At 37.7% G+C, this 23,535-nt stretch overlaps 1 protein-coding gene across 5 annotated transcripts in view; it reads left to right on the forward strand.

Annotated features, from left to right (window-relative positions):
- The window catches only part of LOC119654251 (fasciclin-2), a 134,474-nt gene that overhangs the window by 78,259 nt on the left and 32,680 nt on the right, over window positions 1-23,535 (forward strand). For 3 of the 5 annotated variants that reach the window (XM_038059495.1, XM_038059497.1, XM_038059498.1), the window contains exons 2-6: window positions 12,302-12,479; window positions 18,212-18,265; window positions 19,584-19,747; window positions 20,759-20,883; window positions 20,943-22,436. In XM_038059495.1, the coding sequence (XP_037915423.1) occupies window positions 12,302-12,479; window positions 18,212-18,265; window positions 19,584-19,747; window positions 20,759-20,883; window positions 20,943-22,436 (2,015 nt within the window). The remainder of the gene's footprint in view (window positions 1-12,301; window positions 12,480-18,211; window positions 18,266-19,583; window positions 19,748-20,758; window positions 20,884-20,942; window positions 22,437-23,535) is intronic. The other 2 variants (XM_038059496.1, XM_038059499.1) reach the window with 1 other exon arrangement.

Here is a 23,535-nt window from a genome sequence, read left to right on the forward strand (position 1 = left end):
TCAAAACCGAAGCCAAGGCTGGCCAACCAGTCAGCGTGCGCGGTCCCCTCTTCATATATATATCCCTGTAACCGTGAATTCAAAGGGTGATGGCTTCATATATATCCCTATAACCGTGAATTCAAAGGGTGATGGCTTTGATCGTATGGCCAGGCTGTTCAGCGCATCTCTACACTGGCTCATTAAGCTGGTGGATGTTGACACTAAACACAAAGCCTTAATAGTAAATTTAGCTGTCGGTCAAGATAACTCTGTTCGATTTGGGACTGGAATTATGCTCCATTTATCAACAGATCTCCAGTATCACCAGCAACTCCACTTGAAACACATTGGCATGTCCTGGAAGACCGTACGACTCGCTATACAATGCTTCCGTTCTGACTTCGCAGAATATCTTTGATTCATGGGTGATGAAACCTACGTCGTAATCCCGCCACCCATTGCCGGTTTTCCACTATGCCCTGATTGAAAAGACTACAGCAAAATTTCTCCTGAAACTCATCTTACGTGTGCGGTAGTCCATTAAGAATGGGAATGATACTATGGTCATAGCGTTTCACTGCCCAGCTTCCGAAATCGCGGAATCTGGCAATACTCCACGATAAAACGCCTTGAATATCCAAGGGGGCATATTAAAGCATCTGTCGTTCAGGACTGCAGGGGAATTACAACTGCAAATGCGATTCTTTTAATCTTTTATTGTACTTTTTGCTCAACCCCACTCATCAAACAATAGCTCCCTATGTTAAAATTGGACGGAACACAACTGTATTGTTCCGAAAAGCCATCAATGGCTGAAGACCACATTTCCTGATAAAAATCTTCTTACAAGCATTCTTAATTCTGTTTTATGTTGCGTCTCCAATTAATTTTAAAATCCAGGATCAAGTACAAATAGTTTACACTGGAGGAAAATATCAGCTGCCTGTCCTTTCTTGGTGGTAAATAGCATCAGCTTCGTTGAGGGTGGCTCACCTTTCCCAATGCACCCTTCATACTCTCGCTCAGAGAGCGAAAACCATCCCTGGTACAAATATCACCAACTTGTCGACATACGGTAGCACCTTCTCTCCGCTCCTATCCAGTATCAGTGTCACTATCAAATAAAATACCGAAAAATGCAGCCACCCCGAGGCTTTCCTCTACTCATAGCCAATTGCCTATCTCCCAGATCATTGGATTATCCTGATACTTAGCATGGATACTATCCGTTGCATAAGATACTCCTCCAATCATATTCTGGTTAGAAACCTCCCTGATGGTTTTAGTATTCACGTTGTGGAATGCATCCTCTATGTATATCATGAAAGGCCTCCAGCTTGTAGTGTGGCGACCACTCAATCATGCTAATCAACGATCACGGGGATTCCACATGATAATTGCTACACTATAGTTAGTGCATGCATAAATTAAATCAAATAAATAACGAAAACAGCATCCATTTTTTTTTTTTAAATTTAGTTAAAGCTTCTCAAAAATAACTTCTTTTTCTAAATTCTTCTTATGCACTATCCATGAATTCAATTACACTTCAATAAACTCGCATCTGTATTCAATCTGGACTGAAGCATTCTCCATCCTATTAGTGGTCTTTGGTTGGTCGTGACTCTTCCCATCAAACATTTTAAAATGATGGCAGCGATCGACGATGACTATACTATCTCAGTCCAAGTCCATAAAACCTTGTGGATCACATCAAAATATAAATTACGAATTATTTTCATGTTTTCAATTTGATTGCAACATTAATCTCAACTCTTACTTGCAAACATGTGCGGAAAATACATCAGGGAAATGAGATCAAGTGGGTTCGGTACCATCAAATCAGTTTTTTTATCGACATATGTATCGCATATTTCCTCAAGTGAAAACAAGATATAATTATTATTGTAGTCTTCATCATCTTTAGATGAGTGCTTATATGTTTTGTGCTTCAGAAGATGAACATTCTGTTTGTTACGAATTCTTTGATGGTCCCCATATGCCGGTCATAATGGTAATCATACTGAAAGCCATAACGCTGAAGGAAATTTGCCTGAAAAAAAAAGAAGTTCAGATATGAATTGTAACGAATTCCAGTCCATATGAACTTGAATTCATTTATAAAAGGTTCTTTAGAGATTATCATGGTTTTGAACGCTTATAAATAATGCAGAACATATATTTGCAGCAACAGCACCTTAAATTAACTAAAACTGCTGCTCGGTCATTTCACTGTTTTCCCTCCATGGTGATTTGTTGGAAAAAATGGATTGAACACAAACAAATTCTCTAAGAGATTTTCATTAATATTTCGCTGGCTTCGAAATTTCATTAAGCGTCTTTGAATTTCGCTCATGACTATAACTTATATCAAATAATTCGCTTTTCACAATAATTTCAACTCCGCGATGAAATATTTAAAACTAAGATACTTTTAAAATTGGAGAAATCAACCGCATGCAAAGAAAATTTATTTTTTCATTAACTCTCAGCACCGAGCCCCAATCGAGTTCAATATTCTGATAAATATTTAGATGATCTGCAAATTAGAAACTAACGATTAATCCGACCTGAGCGATTGATTTGTTTATGCATGAAAGCAGAATGGGGGCTTTCAAAACATAGTTTTCGCATGTCTCTTCGACAGCTGCATATCCGGAAATTATGCAGACACACGATCGTTGATGCACCCCACGTGCAGGAGGTGATGGTATGTACCAGTGCCTATACAGGGGCATTTTATTGAACTCACATACGTATGTTCTCCGTGATTACCGGAAGTCATATCAACACAATGTAATTTCAGATGCCCACTGCCGTTGCGGTGAAAAGCAATGATAATGACAATAGTGACTTGACAGGTTCAACATATTTCCAGCTTTACGTGATAGTAAACATAATCCAAGTGTGCAGAACGGTAATGATTGGGCACTTTCAGTAATGGTTTACGGAATTGAGAGGAAATATGGTTCTGATTCATCTAATAAATACGAAATTGTTTCTGATCGCTTGATGCGTTCACTTCCATTGTCTGGTTGAGGTTTGCGCATGAGATTGGTCAGTAGTTTTTAGTTACGATTTGTTCCGTTTAAAAAACAGCGGTTAGTATTTTTGAAAATTGGAAGTACAATTAGATAACCAGTCTATGAAATAATGTTGGATACGGTAAAAATTAAATTACTTGCTAGTTTGCCTTTTTGGTGTCGTTCTACTTATATAATACTCAAATAGAGAAGAAAAAATTTAAATTACTAAATTTAATATCAATGTTATCTTTATTGTCAACATCCTGCCCATCAACATCATATAACGGAAATTATATGATAATAGTGTAAGGAAATAGTTATAGTTACTACGTTTCTCCAATATCATAGACACATATAATGAGATTGTGACGAAAATAACCAATTCAGCGGTGCTTCAGCATGGTCAACTCACATTCGAATGGTGTTTAAAATTTGGGCACTGTTGCCAAAAATTCTGAACAAAATTTGCTAAAGAAAAGATAAAAACAATGTGAAGTTATGTAGGGGTCAAAGAACGTTGAAGCATAGAAACAAAGAACAACGCCAATAATTTTGCTATTAACTCATCTAAGGACTTCAACTTCAATTTCGCGGTTTCTTCCACACTAGCAACCCCATCTATAGCAAACTTGAGTATCAACACGGATAAGTAATAATAATAAGTAAATGTGTACAATAAAAATGATTCTAGCAACCTTTGCTCGGAAATGATATTTATAATCACAACATCAACATCCATATCTGTCATAAAATCAAATTTGTTAAAAAGCAAGGTAAAAGAACGATTGAGATCGACGTCAATAGGAACCGACGTTTGACATGTTCACTGACATAACTGAATCATATTGGATATTCTCACTATCCGTTTTCCCAACAAACTTTTCATAAAACTCCTGCAGATGTACCTTCACATGAAAATAATTGCTGAAAGTCCAAAGAAAAACAGTTCACCAAGAAATATTTAATGTCTGCTTTATCTGTGATTTTCTGTTGATTCCCGATCGTCATAGCTATTTATGTTCATTTTTGTGTTGTTCCGCTGCTATAGGCTTATCATTTGTACAACATTAAATGTGACGATATTGGGAGTGAAGGTCAGTCCCATTGAAAATAAAATGGAAGAAAAAATGGTAATAAGATGAAAGAAACCGTATGAATACCATATTCTCTATAAAGGAGTGTAAAGTTTGAGTTTCAATAACAAAATACGGTTCATCGGTTAGCTTGTAACATGGGCTATGATTTGAAGGATAGAAGGTACTGATCAACCGCACCCCTTGACATTACCGTTTGATATGGTTTGGCATGGTGGTCTCTTCTGCGAAAGCAAGGCAAAGCTGTTCCTCAAAACGTATCTCAACGGCAGGATATTTTTTATTAAACAAAAACGTCTCGCGAGAATTCGACATCAAATCGGGGGGTCGTTTGCTGTTCTGAAATCCTACAATAAGCGACTTATAGGAGCTTCGAACTGACTAACCATGATGGCGATCACGTATTATTTCCATATAGCAGCACAGAAAAAACATTGGTGCAGAATGGTCTTAACTTGATAAAGGCGCTGAGGTAGCTACTCTTTCAGATTTAGGACAAAATAGCAAAGGTGAATGTAGCGCAGTTAATCTGTCGGGTACTAATTTTCAATCCGACTCTTCTTGCACCTTCTACAAGTCCGAAACCACTTGGTGACTCAACTTGAGGTGGCAAACAGGCGTCATCAGCACAGTCGAGATATTTGAGAAAAAATTTCATCATTCATTGAACTCCTCAAATTCCTCCTTCCATCTTATGATGTCATATGTTACTGAACAGTGACGAATCTAGGATGAACTTATGGAGTCTTCTCCGTAAATTTTCAAAATTCAATAATAGTTTAGGTACACAACTTGGTTGTGTTGTAAATAGACAGCTCTAGCATTAAGTGCTGGTCGATTTGGACCTATCCAAAACGTCATGAATCAAACTTAGACATATGTTAAGCAACCCGCCTTGACAAGTTAGTGATTGTGTTTTGGCGTAATATACTTTTGGTTGTGTGAATATGTCTGATTTTATGTCAAATTTGCGGGAAGTGTTGAATTTTTTTTTCATTCGAAGAAAATACCGAGGACTCATAAAAGTTTACACGAATGCTGCTGTAACTTAACCATTGTTCGTCGCTTTAAAGACGGCGATATCGATGTTAACGACGGCGGCGTAAAGGAAAGCCTAAAACCTTCCAAGATGCTGCATTAGAGGCATTGCTCGATGAGCATCAATGCCAAATATAAGAAAAGCTTATTTCCGGATTAGGAGTTACCCGCCAAGTCATTTCCAAGCAATTCCATGTGTTGGGGGAAGATTCAAAAACAGGGAACTTTGGATTCCTTATGATTTGAAGCCAAAGGATGTTGGATGTCGTTTTGGAGGTTTTGGATTCAATGTCTAACTGTCTGCCCACCCAATTTACTCGAAAACCGCTAAACCAATTGTCACGGAAGAAGGTGTGATTTGTGAATCATTTTACATATAGCCAGTGGCGCCATTTTCTGTTGAATTTGAGTTTGACCTGTGAAAGAAAAAACCAAATATGGTCATGTGGGGCATCAAATGAAAGGGGTCAATTATTAGTTTTCGAATATGATGAAAACTCGCAACTCATTGGAGATTTTGTTGAAAATGGGTACTTCATCGTTTACACATTTTCAACACAATCTCCAATGAGTTGCGAGTTTCGATTAGATACGCAAATCATAGCATCACATTTTTAAGGTTTTGTGTGAAACAAAACCTTATTAGAATCGAGTCGATGTCTGTCTGTCCATCTGTCTGTCTATCACACCCGATGTGTTCGGAAACGGCTAGACCGATCGTCACGGAAATTGGTAAGAGCATGTGATCTGCTGTTCCCTTTACATGCAGCAAGTGGCACCATTTTGTGTTAAGTTTAAGGGAGCTCCCCATACATGTGAATGGAGGGTGCAAAATTTTTTCTTATAAAATGTGGTCATATGGGGTATCAAATAAAGGGGCTCAATTAGTACTTTTCGAAACTGGTTCCATATTTATCATCGGGTGAAACATAGGGGAGTGGCGGCGCAAAATATGGCCATCGAAAAATGTAACAGATCTCCTTCTCAGAACCTATCCAACCGAAAAATCAGCAAAAAATCACAGTTGTGAATCTCTACGAAATCTAGGCCTCATCCGGTTCCGATATCTGCACAAATAGAGTTAATAATAGTATATTTCTACATTTTAGAAATTTACCCGGCAACCCTCCTTATGTCCATCTCAGAATCTGGCATAGGTGTAAGGAATAACGTAATGCACAATTGGGTCAAGTTTGAAAAAAATCCAACTGTAGTTATAGGGGTTGAAACTTTACCATTTTTTGTGAATCATCCCATATCAATTCATCAATACCACAACGAAGTAAATTCATATGAATGGGGTCGCAAAGAGTTATTTTGTTTTAGTTTTTTAGTCATTTGTATATGAATATCAATTACTACAAACATATATGTGTGTATATGGGTATATAGTATTATATATGCGTGCTAATGAAGTTTGCGAGTAGTATCTAATTCAGATAGATATGTTTATACATTAAACCAGTCGTATTTAATATGCGTACTATACATGTACATATGTATGCTTTTCTGCACGAAGTCAATCAGAAATATGGGTACGGAAATGTTTGTTTACGGTGAGGATAATATCTATGGCTGTAATATGTACGTATATCTTGTAGTTTGGAAAAGAATAAATGAAGGAATATGTTGGATTTGTAGCTATACACGGATAGAAAAATGCGCGTTGAAGTTTCTTACATAAGATGAACACAAAACCTTTATACCCGAAGGGTGAGTTTCCGGTATTCCGACTTTAAATAATGGCTTTACAGTATTTAGCTTTTACTCTGCTTGCTGAGACCAGATTTGTACAAAGCTTAGAACGAGCAGTACTTCAAGGCGACATTATCTTCCCTGTAATATCGTGAGGAAGGCACACTGCGCCGGTAAATTCCATATATGTGGTACTATTGTCGACAAGGTTGAGATTCATACTACCTGCACTATCAAATGCAATAAAGTTGGCTTTTCCGCTAAGATTGCGTTACCAAGGGGTACCACGATCGTTTATGAATACCAAAGTCGATAATTTGACTGTTTTCAAAATCGGTCCTTTTTCCATGCGGCGGGAAACAAGATATCCCTCAAATAAAGTCCATTCAGTGATGGATATAGTAACCGGAAAGTCAATATAGAAATGGACAATTTTTGATTTTATTAGAACTAATTAGAGGACATATAAATTAAAAAAGTCAATCCTGTTGGAAATACTAGTATTTTGATTATTCTTTTGAAGATTTGGAATTGAATTTATACTTCCATGTAGTACATAACAAAGTCAACGACGCTCCAAATATCATTTTATAAGTCACCCATGTACACCAATCCTATATTGCTACATGTATCTTTAATAATCAACTTCGAACGCCCTACGCTCGCCCACCCACAACACAAAGTATTTGTTAGGTCATTTTGTAAACATTACTATTTAGCGGATACATCAATTGACGTTGGAACTCCATCACGGGCAGCCAGTCAACCCGCAAGTGAAGTTGATTCAACCGAGCAAATGGTCTTTTCAGTCAAGATTAAAGGCCATTAACAACAACACGTATGTGATTGTAACAGAGAATCAACCCCTATTGAAGCGAATCTGAAATTATCAATGAAATTATCAGTCATCACAGCTACATTTACAGTGTGTTTATTCAAAATTTGTGAATTTGAAGGATGAATCCTCAAAGCCGAATTTTAAGAAAAACATAAGGCACCATTTTGAAAATAGTCTTACGGTCATCGAACCATCATTTTCTCTAGTGAAACATCTAATTCAGCCGTCGCAAGAGATGGATCTTGTCTCAAGTTAAGTCATAAAGCTGATGATTGTAAGCTAGCGGACGAATCCATTATCGTTACTAAACAATTCTCTAGTTTTACTCTAATGAAATTTTGTCCCTCAATGACTTGCCAATTAACCCTACTGGTTTGGACAGCAATAAACCATTAATTTCCATATTTTTTTTTTTGTGTACACGGCACATCCAGAACATCCGGATAGCCAAACTGTAATTTAATTACACATATCAGAGCGATGACTGTTTTGGGTGGGTGATTCAAAGCAGCATAGGATGGAGTACTGAACAAATTTCCCCAAAAAAAATTCACTGCAGAGGCCAACTGCAATTCAACGTAATTAATTTTGAAACTCTCTACGAACTGACAATGACTGCGCGATACAAAAAATCAGCGTATATAACAATGGAAAAGTTGTATCATTTTTCTGCATCACACTCACTTGTTCCATATTTTGCCTTCAAAAAAGTGTTTTGTATGAACAGAGCATTCTGTCATACAACTACACATGTGGATTTTGTTACGAATTCCGTAGTTTGCTATGTGCACCAACATCATTTGACTACTTGCAGCTGCAAACATTTTAAATGTGGCTCTTAATTGACACTTCATAACCACATTATCATCGCCTTTTCATGGCATTAAATTAATTCGAACATCGGGGGTTGTGGTTTTTATGATTATCATTTTGATTAGATGACGTAAAGGGCAAATGTGCGGAGTCTATGGAATGCAACTTGATGCCCAGTTTTATTGCATGCAATTGCCGTCGAATGCAGCGTGTTACAGTTTAAATTTTTGCCACTGAGCTAATTAATATGTATGACATTCAGACATCAGGACAATTGTCCTACTACGAAGATGGAGATGAGCGTATCATATCCAATACAACGCTTAATTTATGATCAACTAGAACAATGAAAATGATACTCTAAATACTTTTGTCTGATACTTGGCACCATTTGTCGTCCTTGTCGCTAGCCTCCAAAGAAATCAGGTTGTGCAATAGAGCGAAATGTGCACATTTACGAATTTCCAAAAAGTATATTGGCAATAGGCAACCAACTCACCAAAGTGGTGTATTCTTTGCATAGCTGCAAGTACAGCAGTAATATGGAACCTTGTAATGTCTGGGTTGAAATTTCCCTTTCCTCTATAAAGGCTCGAAACATCCTTGGATTTTCTCCAGTTCCGTCGCTATGATAATTTGCACTCAACTAATGCCAGTGCATATCCTTGACATGATTTCATATAAAGGGAAAGACCATTGAACATATCTGAAACAAAACTTTTTCCAACCTTGATATCAAAACTGCTATGATTGAGCACATACTTTCTCGTCTCTGCTGTATATTCTGTGGAACTTTTTCCTTTGGGACGATGGAGGAGATTCAAATGTAAATACACGATTCGGAAAGTTTCAAGTTGGAAAAGTACCTGACCTAAAAATCGTATTGCCTTCGTTGTATCTTCTTTTTCTTTTGTTTATTTAGTAAAATTCTGAAGAATTTTTTTTTCTTCGTGTTTTCGCAAAAAAAAACCAAATTGAATATTTCATTGGAATATTTTTTGATGATTACAGGAGATACTGCTATTATTTACGGGATGTCAATTTTAGTAGCAACTTAATTTCAGATTCCGATATCGAAAAACAAGCAAACTGGAACTCCATTAACACGAATGGTACTCACGATTTCCAAACCGTTTCATCTCATTGATGGAAAATAGAAAGTAGCATGCTTCCTTTCAGAAACTTTCAAAAGGACATTTCTCTTACATCGATTACCATAATTTCCATGAATTTCCAATATCGATTCTCATCTTGAAACCCTTGTACATATTCTCAATGATGGTCGTTAATTCTTGAAAAATCCAATGATAGATGCCTAGAGATGCAAGTTTCAGTTACTATTCTCCCTGGGAATAATATGCTGACTTTATAGGTGGCAGTGTCTGAGGACGGCGGATATAACATAAAATGCGATGACGATATGTAAGAAGGAAAATGATGACGACGGCAGCGATGACGACAAATAGTTCGGAGAGTGTTTGTTACACGAATACTGCCATCCTCTTGCAACTCTAATAAGATGTCCCACTGAAACATAAATGCAAAACTGCAGTTTCAAGTACGTTGCAGTAGTATTTGAAGCAAAATCGATTATGCATAGAAGAAATGTATAGTTCCGCTATTATAAAGTGGCGTGCTATCAACGTAAAATCTATACTAGGGAATTGCATACTGATTGGATGGCATTATGGAAAAGAAAACAAGAAATTCTTCAAATTGCATTTTCCAAAACAGTTGCATTCCACAAAGTTTTGGTTATGGTATATAAAATATCTTAATAAATTCTTTATTGGATCACACTTAGAATGAGAAAAGATTCATTGAGACGGTCATTTCTTCAATGAGATGAGAACTAATCTTGCTAAGACCTTTGCTTTCCCGCTTGCTTAAAAAAAATAGAAATCCTCAACGTAATGAAGTGATATTTTTGACCGTTTGCAATGCTCAATGGCCAAATTGAAAAGCTTATAGAAAGTCGAAAAACTTTGTTCGATTAGGTTTCAGCAATAGCGAGATATCTGATCTAAAAAGCTACCTTGAAAAAATTGTACGATTTTAAAGCAAAAAACTCTACGATAAGAATAAGAAAGTGATCAGGTTTTTCTGTAGCATTTGTCCCGTTCGACCCAGATTGACTCGTCTGATTCGAATACGCCTTTTTGCTCGCTAATAGGCTTACAAAAGCTATTCCGATCGAAACGTCTCATAGGGTCATAGCTCTTACTGTGCAAGACAATGATCTTGCCAATCCTCATGTATTTTTTGGCAACTTCGGTTCTTAGAAAGAAAAATTGCTAACTCTTCGCCGCGTTCCAAAGAAGAATCCTCTACGAATTTCTTGTCCCCGTACAAAAAAAAAATGGACGATTCCGTAACCTATATAACGACGAAATCTATGAGCGTGATTGTGGATAAAATCCGGCTCAACAGGTCACGGTGGGCGGGTCACGTAATCCGGTGGGTGAGGATGATTCCGCCCGGAAAGTCTATAAGAGCAATATCTATGGTAGAAAAAGAAGACGAGGCAGACCATGCCTGAGGTGGAGCGATAGCGTAGGTTAGGACGCCAAACAGTTTCAGAGATATGAAATTGGTGGACCTCGGCGCAAAACCGAAATGTCTGAAGTTCCTTACTAAAGCAGACTTAAACCGGATACCGGTTGTTACGCCGTTAATGATGATATGCTGATAAATTTGGTCAGGATAGAGTCGAGAGTCCTCAAATTATCATCTAGTGTAACAGGCCGGGATGGTTTCGATCGGCCTTTTGGTCGTTTCCCATCAACTTCAGTTTTCATAAAATCTGGTCATTCCCAAATACATAAACCATACCATCGATGCCAGTTAGTCAAGAAAACCAAACAATTCCATAAATCGTTGGGAGTGATCAAAATATGACATTGTGAAAATGTTAATAGGAAAACCATACCTATACATTTTACATGAATATTTGGGCGTGAAATACCTGGGCGCCGCACCCGCACAAGGGATTAAAATCACTAATGCGTCGAAAGAGAGAGGAGTAGAGCGAAATTCGAGCGTCGGTATGTGACAATGGATGAAAGGACTTAAAAGAGTCATCATTATCAACGACGCAAAAATCGGCAGACCGTCTAGCGCTGCCTAAAATATGGAACAAGCATCCAGATTTTGCGCCGAGGGCCACCAATTTGATATTCCCAGCAGATGTCGGGCATCCAGGTCTACGCCATCGCTCCAGTTGAGGTAGATCTTCCGGGCTGGACCATCTTCACAACTTTAAACTTGTACATAAAGAGGGTGGTGCCCCTCGTATTTACATGTTGAGAGTGATGCTGTCGCTTTTGTCAGACCTCACACATTGGTCAAGTCAGCCTAGTCAGTCTTATTATTTTGTCGGAACACCGAATTTTATCATGGCCGTATCTTTCTCTAGCTCTGTAGACTCTTTTGTAGGGACGTGAACGTTAATGAGACTTATATTACGAAATTTGCCCTGTAAGGATAGGGTTCATAGTCTTTCCATTATTTTTTCAAAGCCAATAACACCAGGTTTAATATTTTAGGATTGCTAATGCTACTGAAGTTCCAACTCGAAAGCCAGCTGGTACAATTTATCCCGTTTTTACATGCTCAAGACTTGCCTTCTTCCTTCTCCGCCCAAAAAGATGAAGGAAGATCGAATGGTCTCATTCACCAAAAGGCAATGGAGAATTTTCTAGGATAGATAATAATATCATTTACAAAAAGAAATTCTTTATTTGATTTAATATACAAACATTTATTCAAATATACATATGTGCGTTCATTACACTCTCGCATTTATCTCTTTTCAGGTTTTGTACAGTGCCAAACCAAAGAACCCAAATTAGAAATTCTTCCTATACAGTCCTTACAAAGAAAACCCGTTGGAAAATCTCTTATGCTAACATGTCGTCCAGATGTAGATAATACCAACTTAGTAACAGATTTGCAATGGCAAGACAATACAAATATGGTTGTCCAACCTAAACCGTAAGTACCAAAATCGTATTGATATATAATTCTACATGTATAATAGTATTTAAAGTAAGTGTATAAAGTCGTAACTCACAAAACAAAAATGAAATTTAACAAAAATTTAGGAGGTGGACTTTTTTTGAATCAGTTACGAATTAGTGATATTTCCCAACTAATTTTTCCAAAAATGTTGTTCCTGAAACTTTATTAGTGGTTTTTCGGTATTTATACAAAGCACATCTTACGTCAACGGATTTGACGGTATCTGCTACGGTGTTTTGTTTCTCCAACATTTTTGACATCCTATTGGGGTTCTCTACGTAAATGCCCATTTTGTTTCATTGTTTGTCTCTTATTTGTGAAGTTTGAATTAACTAGACAATTTTTTACAGGAAACTACATTTCACCAATCATTTGTGAATTAAATGACTTGACATTACAGTCTAAAGTGCATCCTCGATTTATCAATTATGTTTATAATGTTTCATGAAGCCAGGTGATTTTGCGGCGCGATGGTGGAGGAGGTAGAGCGTCAGCCTCTCGATCTCGCTGCTCTGGGTTTGAATACCAGTCGTCATGGGTGTCTGTCATCTTCTTGTATAATATTTGTTTCGCTGCTGTGAACTTACAACTTGCACAGTGTGCAAGTGTGATGATAGTGGAACTGAAGCACAGTCTGACTGTGTGAATACCCTATATTCTGCTAAGGAGTGACCAGAAAACACTTTGTGGTCAAGTTAACTTCTTTCAGTTTAATTCATTTAAGGAATTAAAGTCTGTTAAAAGGAGACTGTTCGTGAGTGAACACTACTTAGCATGCCTTCTAATTAGACCACTCCGCCATATTTTCATTTCATTTTCAGAAAAGTTGTTTCTAAAAAAATTCTTCAAATTAATGTACAAAATTCTATTCCGAATCCGTCCAATTATCTTAAGAACTTGTGTTCTGCAGCTAGATTCGTGCTCCTCAGAATCTGCACCTGTGGCACAATATCTAACATCCCACAAGTGATAATCAACGCATATCACTATGGTAGATATAAACTGCAAAACTTCAAGTTGTGTATAATCTTCTTCCACCCTATCAATGTTTTTCATCTATGACTTCTCTGACATGTCCGGTTTTTTCAAAACAATTTTTTATTTAAATATCCCCTTTTATGCACAAAAGTGTTCGAGTTAAACTGACTCTGACTGATCTCTCATGTTGAGGATTTTCACGTTCTTATGCGATGACTCCGTCAATTCTACCGGATTGGTAATGCACAAAGCACACTAGTGGCTGCGCCACAATATTATGTGGAAAACCGATAAAGCAACCGTGTACCTTGGGACTTATTTCCCAAAGTGCAGCAGTACATCAATGGCTGCTACATCTCGAGCTTAAACGTCGGTATAAGTAGTACCCAGTTTAACTTGGGATAAATCCTGGTTTCATAAGTATACTGTAGGCAGTATCGTGTAAAATTTAACTAGTGTCTCCCGGTTGATGAGCTCAAGAGGTCCTACGGATGAAAACGTAATAACTACCCCCGGCTCAATGCCAACTGGAATTGTTACGCGTTTCCTACCTAAGAGTTTTAGGCATGAAACCAGCGGAACTCTATCCCTAAAGATAAAAGTCAAAGTGGGCTGATTTCAACCAATGGCCTATTTGCTAAGTGTAGAAACTTTCCCTATCCGGTTATGTTTGCTAAAATTGACAAAAATCAATAAGTATCGACTCCGCAATTGGGTACGAAAAACCCAGACATCAATCTTCCGTAGCAATAAAAAAAACTCAGCTTATCAATGGACACCATCATCAACGACGCAACAATCGATATCTAACCCTGCCTTAATAAGGAACTCCAATTCTAATCTCTATAAGCTGTCTGGCCTCCAGGCATACGCCGTCTCCTTTTTCTATCATAGATATTGCCCTTGCCGGCTTTCCGGGCTGGATCATCCTCTTCCATACAGATTAAGTGATCCGCCCACAGTAAGCTATTGAACCGGATTTTATCCACAACTAGACGGTCATGATATCGAACATAAATTTCGTCGTTATGTAGGCTATGGAGTTCACAATTTTGTTTGCTAAGCCTCCGAGGAATACATGAGGACTGACAAGATCATTGTCTCATACAGCAAAAAGTTTGACCCTATGGTGAGACGTTTCAAGCAGAACAGTTTTTCTAAGCTGAAATCGGCTGTGTTGGCTGCCAACAACTGTGCGCGGATTTGATTGTCGTAGCTATTATCGGTTGCGATTTTCGACCCTAGATAGGGGAAATTATCAACGCTCTCAAAGTTATAGTCTCCTATAATTTTTGGTTTCATTTGACCAGTGCAATTTGATCTTGTTGGTTTTTGGTTCTGACGTTGCCACCATATGTTTCGTTTTGCCTTCATTAATGTGCAGCCCAAGATCTCGCGATAGGGTATCTCTTTGTCTTAGACCGTTGTTGATGTCGAATAGTCTCGAGGGTGATCCGGTTTTTTTTATCTGGCCTCGCACATTGGTCAGGGTCAGCCTAGTTAGTCTTACCAATTTCATCGCAGAGAGTGAATCCGGCATCACTTATGATCTTGTTCAGTTTTACACTGGCTGTACTATTATAGGTAGCCTTAAAGTCAATGAAAAGGTTGTTCAACTGATGCCATATTTCAACAGGTTTTCCATCGCTTGCCGCAGAAAGAAAATCTGATCTGTTGCTGATTTGCCTGAAGTGAAGCCTCTTTGATATGGGCCAATGATATTCTAGGCGTACCTAGCAAGATAGCGGAGAATATCTTATAGAATCAATGGGCATGAAGTGCATAAAAGTGGGCATAAAAAACACGTGCACAACAATTACTCGGAGCACTTCTGGATTGCCCTCTGTATTACTACATGCTGAAAGTGTCTGAGCTGTCGACGGTGATTTTCCATGCCATAACAATCTACTGAGAGCCAATTTCAACATTCTTTTTACGATGAACTTCAAGCTAACTACCAACTGGTTCAACTCGGTTCTGTTTCTGCTCCCCTTAAATACGACAAAGGAATCCTCATCGGGTAGATATATCCACTCCCAAGTTAAAACCTGACTGATTCTTATAGTGGAAGATTAAAGCACAACATTCAGAAGAAATCTAATCTGATTATAGCATTTACTAGTAAAGATATATCCAGCGAAAATCGAAAATTATATCATGCCTTTGTTTTAATTTTCCATTATTATATAATCTGGAAAAGAAGAATCGAGCTCAAGAAAATATTAGCCTTGAAAAAAATGTAGCGTTTATCCCTTTCCAAATTAGATTCGATTAACATGTTATTTTAATTGTTTATTAAGCTGTATCCTCACAGGGCATCTTGGTCGATGTCTGTTTTTTATCGCTAGTGTTATTAATTAAGTAATTGTAGGGAGTCTGTTTTTATATCTGATATCCAATCTCGGCCAATATTTTTCATTTTCGAATCTAGACATGTTGTTTTTATCTACAATGTGCCAGCGAAATTTCGTTCTCATTTTTAAGGTTTTGTGTAAAACAAAATCTTATTAAAATCGGTTTACTGTCTGTCACACGAATTCTTCTCGGAGGCGGTTATAGCGATTGACACAAATTTAGTAGAAAGGTGGGAACTGTGAATGCTCACGCATAATTTTACATCGAATTTAAAAGGGGTCCCCATACATGCAAAAGAGGAGTGTATTTTTTTCCATCAAATACAGTCATTATATCCCAAAAGAAAGGTCTCGGTTAGTAACCAAAAAATTTGAAAAAAAAAAAATCAGGGGGCTGCCACTATATGGTGCCTAGGCTCTGAAATACCCTACATACCGACATATGTTCAAAGAAAGTTAATAATAGTATATTACTACAATTTTTAGTAATTAGTTGCAACCGCCCCCCACCCTTCTAACACCACGTTGCATCAATGTAGGCTATAGTATAGAGCATGATCCTACCAAGTTTGGTAGAAATCGCACTATTACTAACAAAGTTATAATAGGTCAAAGTTGTCGCTTCTGTGCAAATTCAAGACTTTGAATGTCAATATCACCCTAAAGTGGATATACTCACATAATATATGCATATATTACGTGCTACGTACTAGTGGGACAAATGAACACTCAAATGCTTTTATAAAAGAAATGTGCAAAACCGTTCATATCTGAAGCGTCCAGCTTCCGGTGTCCCGACTTGTTCTTTTTGTATTAAATTTTGTGATCAGCAATTCTGTAATTGTATGATTGTTTGGTAGATCCAATCTGTCTGGCTCACATTCTTCATCTCATTTTCCCCCGCAAGGTATACCGAACATCAGTTTGGTCTACACCTAAATCTTATAAAAACAGAACTTTTAAAGACCAACCACAATCATTTCATTACGATGTCTACTGATTGAAACGATTAACCCAGGTCAGAGCGATTAAGTACCTCGGACCGGTGCTTTTAAACAGTGATGAGTTACTTCATGAAATTAATGTACATATCAGACATACCTAGATATAGTGGCGCACCACAACTCTCATCCTTTGCTCAAATTCAAACGTATTGCAGCGCCGTTCGCCTTTGATCCGGATGTTGGGCACCCGCCGAAGACATGTTGCGCTGGATCAGTGGGATAAGCTGCTACGATCACGACCGAAGTGAGGACATTTGCTAGCGAATAGAAACCAAAATAACGGTAACGCGATACGCTAAATATTAATTTGAAAATGTCTTATTGTGTCCTAAGCTTTAGTACCAAGGGAAGCGTCAAACCCTATCCAGAAGATTCGACTTCGTTATGGTACTGAGCAAAGGCGTAAAAAAGAAGAAATTGAACAAAATTTTTGTAATATCTACTGAAACTTAACTCTTGGTTATAACTTCCAATTTTCTTTGATTCATCTCAAGGAGAATATGAATCCTCTCTTTCTTTGACACCAAATGCAACACCAACTGACGTGCTCATTTAAATAAGCGTTTAACAACTTTTGCGCCATCCTGTAGTAACCTTAACCATATCGAGAAGATTATTGTACAGGATGCCATCAAAAAACTTCATGGTATGGGATAGGAACTGAATCGTGGGTCGGTAGGCAAAGTGTCTTTCCTATTATTAACACAACGAAACATGATCGATATTCTGGACACCGGAATCTTTGCAGATATCGATGACCCCATTTCAAGGAGCTCTCAGCGGTTCCCCCCTCTTACTGATGAGGGCATCGATCTTAACCGTGCAGACGCGGATTTATAAGGCTCAGGATAGTTAGTTCATACACTGACGTCATCCTTGGGTCGAGAACCACGCAGATACTTCGGTAAGACCATGACCCGTGTTGCCTATCAGCTGAAATGAATGCCCGGATTTTTTTTCACATTTAATGCATTGACAGGCCAGTTGTGGAAGCTGTCTCTAGGTGATATCAGACAGGATTTAACATTTTGGAATAGCTCCATCTATGCTTTGTTTATCTCTTTTAATAAAACATTTTTCGAATGGCGAAAACTGTGTGTGAAGTAAAAAGCAATCAATTATGTGACTATCTGCGAAAAAATTGACGGAATGACAATCGCTTATGTATATGGTTAACTTGTTTATGTCAAAGACAATCATTCTTCGGCCTAACATCAATTGGTCAAATGTTATCCTCCCATTTCCCATACAAATTTAAGACCATCCTTACGCATAATTTGGAGCGCTTATTTTTACACGTAAATGTAGAAACCCCCTTTATTTACACTGCTTAAGAAAATCAAGGTTAAACGTTATCTATCATTATCAGGAACATAACATATAACCCACTCTACGATAGCAAAGGGCGTAGCTTGCCAACTACGTAAGTCAATTGGATGTGTTACTAGTGGTTTGCTGCATTATATTGATTTGATTTTTCTGTTGTCTTTCGAACAAATTCCGGCCTCTAATATTATACATGACTAGTTTCACCGAACTAACTAAAGTTTCCATTCATCAATAAAACCTTGCCAATAATTTACTAGAGCTTACAATATTTTATTTAATTCTCCCATTCCTTCACTTTTCATTAGTTTTCCTTACATGGTCAATTCACACAGGACACCAGGTAGTGAAGCAGTTATGACTAGCAGCTTCACATGCTAAACTGTTTTTGCTTGCTTTGCATTTCACTAGAAGATATTAGTATAACATTACCTAGGTTAGCAGCTCGTCTATATTGCACAGGCCTGGGAATATACATAGTTTGCGTTTGTGCTGATATTTCTAGTTAGTTTTCGTGATGAAGGGTTGCTTGAATTTTGGAATTTTGCAAATTTCTATAGCAGCTACTTCATATAATCCGCTAGGACGAGTTTAGCGATCGTCCAAATAGTTGAGCTGGAATAAATTTAAGAATTTATAACATCTCATTTGAATAAACTGTAAAGAATTGAATGTATTTTACCATGCATGGGATCACAAGATAAATCACCATCAATTAAAACCTGAAACTTCAGGTAATTCCTGTCACGTGTTTCTTCAATAGACTAAAACTAATTCAACACATGCCAAGCAGATTAGTAGTTTCTATGGTCATTTTCATTGCACGAGATCGCAGCGTTTGTCTTCTTCTGCAAACACCAACTGGTTAAAAACTCAGACCATTGATCTATTCCTTTCTCACAGTGTGTATAGATTTAAATGCTGAGAATTCGTTTGATTCTTTTTGCAATAGCACTGCAACCATTATCATGGTAACATTTATAACAATTCACATCCAACCTCTCCTGAAATCAAGAAAGCATCGAAAAACCATTAAAATTCTACCACCTCAATGATTTTTGTGACTAAAAAATATATAATGAACTCCAAGTATCCACAATAACACCCTCTTAAGAACATAATATCATTCGTTTTTCATTAGCTGCTAGTTAGAGCTAATCAACGATATTAGCTCTTGTAATATGTTTTTCTTCACCTCCATATGAAGAACGACCGTACTGTGTGATGGAGATATATTAGAAGAGAAAATAATTGAAATGAAAATTTCTATAGCTAACATGAGTTTGATATTTTTGATGTTCTCCCATTTGTCTGCGTTTTATATTCACGCTCGACTTTCACATGCTTTTTGATACTAATGATGATATTTCTTTGTCTTTTTTCGCACTTTCTTCATCTGCAAAAAATGGTATTAGAACTGGACAAGCACCACCAGCCATGTACACCGAGACGCTCCCAGGTGATCAGAGCTTAGCACTGATTATCCCAGCCCTACTGGAATCAATGGCCGGAACTTATTTCTGCTCAGCGTCTTATGCTGCTCAACGACTGGAAGTTAGTGTACAAATTGAAACTTATGGTAAGTATGATATTAGTGTGATTAGATTTTTGTACGTGCACTTCTCTTGTAATATCTGGTTTTAATTCGTTTCTCTGAGATGAAAAAGTTATTATGAGATCAGCAATGATGTTGATATGAGAAAATTCGTTAATATCTGTTGGGAAAATGTGTGAAGTAACAGTAAACATGCTGCAAGAATTTTGAAAACCTTTCAGAATACGAAATAAAGTGAAGATATTTGTCTAACACCGTAAGAGAACCGTTTGACATACAATGAATGAACGTATCATTAGAGCTAAAGAAGTTGAATGCTAATGGGGATATCCATCTGTATATCAATGGACACACAAAACATCATCATTCGAGGGATATCATGCTGGGGATAAAAAATTTAGATATTATTTATCTATTATTACATTACCGGGGAAAACAAGTCATCCAAACAGTCTGCACATCGTTCCATTACCTTCATACCAAAAAATGGGCACAAGTCTCAAAGTTTCTTTCGGTATTATTTATACAGATACACATTAATATATATAGTATTTCATACTGCAGATACACATTAATATATATAATATTTCATACTCTCAATGTTGGGTGCTAGTCGGATTTCGCTCAATAGATTACATTCTATCCTTTGGACAGAATGAGGAGCGATAACGTTAAACACATATGTTTCTTATTGGAAGAGTCAATCCTACAGAGATATTAGTTTGCTAGGATATTATTGGAAAAGTTTTCAATTCCTGATCCTTATATAAATACATGTGTTATTTTATGTTAGATGGACATGAGCTTTATTTAGTTCTTGTCTTGTGTCTATAAAAAGACTTTACACATTTACTAATCTCATAACTTTTCACATTACTCGGACTAGAGACTTTATTTGTTGTACCATATGTATATGATTACTATCAAAAGAATCGGACTGTTCATTCCAATGCTCTCTCTTCTAAGTCGGCTTCGCCAGACATTAACATAATCACTAGTAATTTTCTTACCTAAACTTATTCTAACTATTTTCAGTGGCTATCACCTGGCGCAACGCCCCAGAAAATCAATATCCAATTTTAGGGGATGATTACAAGGTGAAATGCGAAGTTCATGCAAGTCCTCCACCAACAGTTGATTGGCTGAGAAATGGAGACCCCGTAAGTTACTATTTTGCCGGATTGTGCTCCAACTCACTCAAATTACAATATACTTTCAGATCAAATCAGGTGGACGCTACGTCGTCGAAGCTGATGGCTTATTAATTCGTGGTGTGAAAGAAGCAGATGATGGAATATACACATGTAGAGCTTTCGTTATACAAACAGGTGAACTTTCTGAACGAAATATTCGCCTAGAAGTGTACATTAAACCTGTAGTGAGTCCTCTCCCACCTGAACTTGAAGCAATTGAAGGACAATCATTTTCAACCTATTGTAACGCTACCGGCAAACCTGTTCCTGAATTTTCTTGGATTAAGGATCTGACACAACAAAATGTGGCGACAGCTGATCGATTCCTTGTAAATCCCCAAACAGGCTTATTAACAATTACAAAAGTAGCACAAGAAGACTACGGAACATATACGTGCGCTGTCAAAAATGATGCTGGAATATCCGAAGCGCGAACGAAATTAAATGTCCTAGTTAAACCGAAGATATATGAATTGTACAATATCACAAGTGCAGTGAAAAAAGAAGCCGCTCTAACATGCCGTGCTACAGGACGACCTGCCCCTGAAATTACATTCCGTCGATGGGGTACAGAAGAAGAATTTGTTCCAGGCCCACAACCTGATGATGATCGAATAGTTTTGGAACAATATGGGGACAATGATCGTGGGGAATCAACAGGAACTCTGAGAATATCGAATTTAATGAGAACCGACGACGGTCTTTATCAATGCATTGCCAGAAATAAGGGAGACACTGCTTTCAAGACAGGTCATATTGCTGTCGAATTCCCTCCGAATTTCGATCATATGAAGGAATTGCCTCCAGTTTTCACATGGCAAGAGAGGAAAGCAAATTTGAGTTGTTTGGCCATGGGAATTCCAAATGCGACTATTGAATGGCGATGGAATGGCCGACCGATCAAGGATCAATACGACAAAAATCTAGTTATCGAAGGAACCGGTCCAAGAAGTGATCTTATTGTAACTCCAATCGATCGCCGTTACTATTCCGCTTACAAATGCATTGCCTCTAATATCCATGGTACAGCAGAACAGGATATGGTACTGCGCGAAGCACATCTACCAGAATATGTAGTTTCTGCTAAACCACGGGTGGTTACTGCCACTACCATGACTTTTGATATAATCGGCCCAGTAGCGGAACGAGGTCTACCAATTATTGCATATAGTGTTCAGTACAAGGAAGAATATAATCCGGATTGGGCGACAGCATATAATCGTAGCTGGTCACCTGATAGCCCTTACATTGTAGAAGGCTTAAAGCCGCAAACTTCTTATAATTTCCGATTCGCCGCGAGAAATATGGTTGGTTTAGGATCATGGGGATCAAATATTGTTCAATCGACTCCCAGACGTTCAGCTCCCGAGGAACCAAAAATGTTACATTCTCCCATTCATAATGAAGAAGGAGAGGAAAAAATTATCATTTCACCTTATTCAGATCATTTCGAATTGAGGTGGAATGTACCAGCTGATAATGGCGAACCCATTGATTATTATCAAGTGAAATTCTGTCCGGTAAGTTTATCATTATTTTAAAGCGAATTTTGAAAAGAAATTATTCTACTGTGAAACGAATCATCATATTAAGTCCATTTATCCTTTTTCACCTGCATTAATTTTCCTTTCTGAAAAATATAATATCTCAATATGAACCACAGAAATTGGATCTACTTGACCTCTTGCAATGAAGAAATTGACCGTGGCACCACTTTACTCACACAAATATTAAAACCTTCTCCATTATGCTACATTTACGTTGCCCATATCGAAACGTCACGCAGCACGAGGAACATAGCATAACACAATGTGACGCAATAGTTTAGGTATACCATTTACAATTACCTTAACAGAGTAGCGTGCGTCTGTGCAGATGCGCGGGGAAAAGAAATCTAATTAAACTTGTTTTGAATTCCAGTGCATAACATAATATGCATGCCCCCAACATATAGATACGGATATATATTGTCATCGCGTTGTGATTAGTTATTGAATTAACGTTTTTGCACATCATTGCTCCGTGACACCACAAATCGAACCTTGGCCTCCAGAATACATCGCCTCTAAAAGTTTCGGTCCGCTGACAGAGTCCGATAATTGCTGAATCCTAACAGCGATCTGCTGTAGTCGTATATCGTTTAGTGGTTTTCCTTGTCATTGTGTGCTTCGAGCGCTTGGGTTTTCTTCCGTCGTCCATACGATCCACATTGCCTTTCCACTCCAGCTTGTGAAGTTTTGGCTAAGATGGACACTGGTTGGGCGTCAAAAGTTTGATACCAATCTGTGTTCTATCTAATTCTCCAATTTGATCCCTCGCGTAAAGGACCAGGTATACGCCGCAGGTTTCGGCGCCCAAAGATATTAAAGGCATTTTAGATGCTTTTGCCATGGCGCGAGTTTTACAGCCCAACAATAAGGCAGGTCTAGTGATAGTTCTCTATGTGTGTAATTTGCGGAAGATCAAATAAAAACTCTTATTTGCTATATTTTTTTAAGAATTTTAGGACTTGCTTTCTAAGTTTTTTCCACTTGCAAGAACAATGTACAGTCACAGTATTTATCATGCATCTAAGCCTTTTGTTCCTGGGGCCACAGGGATGTTCTTATTACATCCTGA

This window comes from Hermetia illucens, chromosome 4 (assembly GCF_905115235.1).
Source record: "Hermetia illucens chromosome 4, iHerIll2.2.curated.20191125, whole genome shotgun sequence".
Classification (NCBI taxonomy): Eukaryota; Metazoa; Arthropoda; class Insecta; order Diptera; family Stratiomyidae; genus Hermetia; species Hermetia illucens.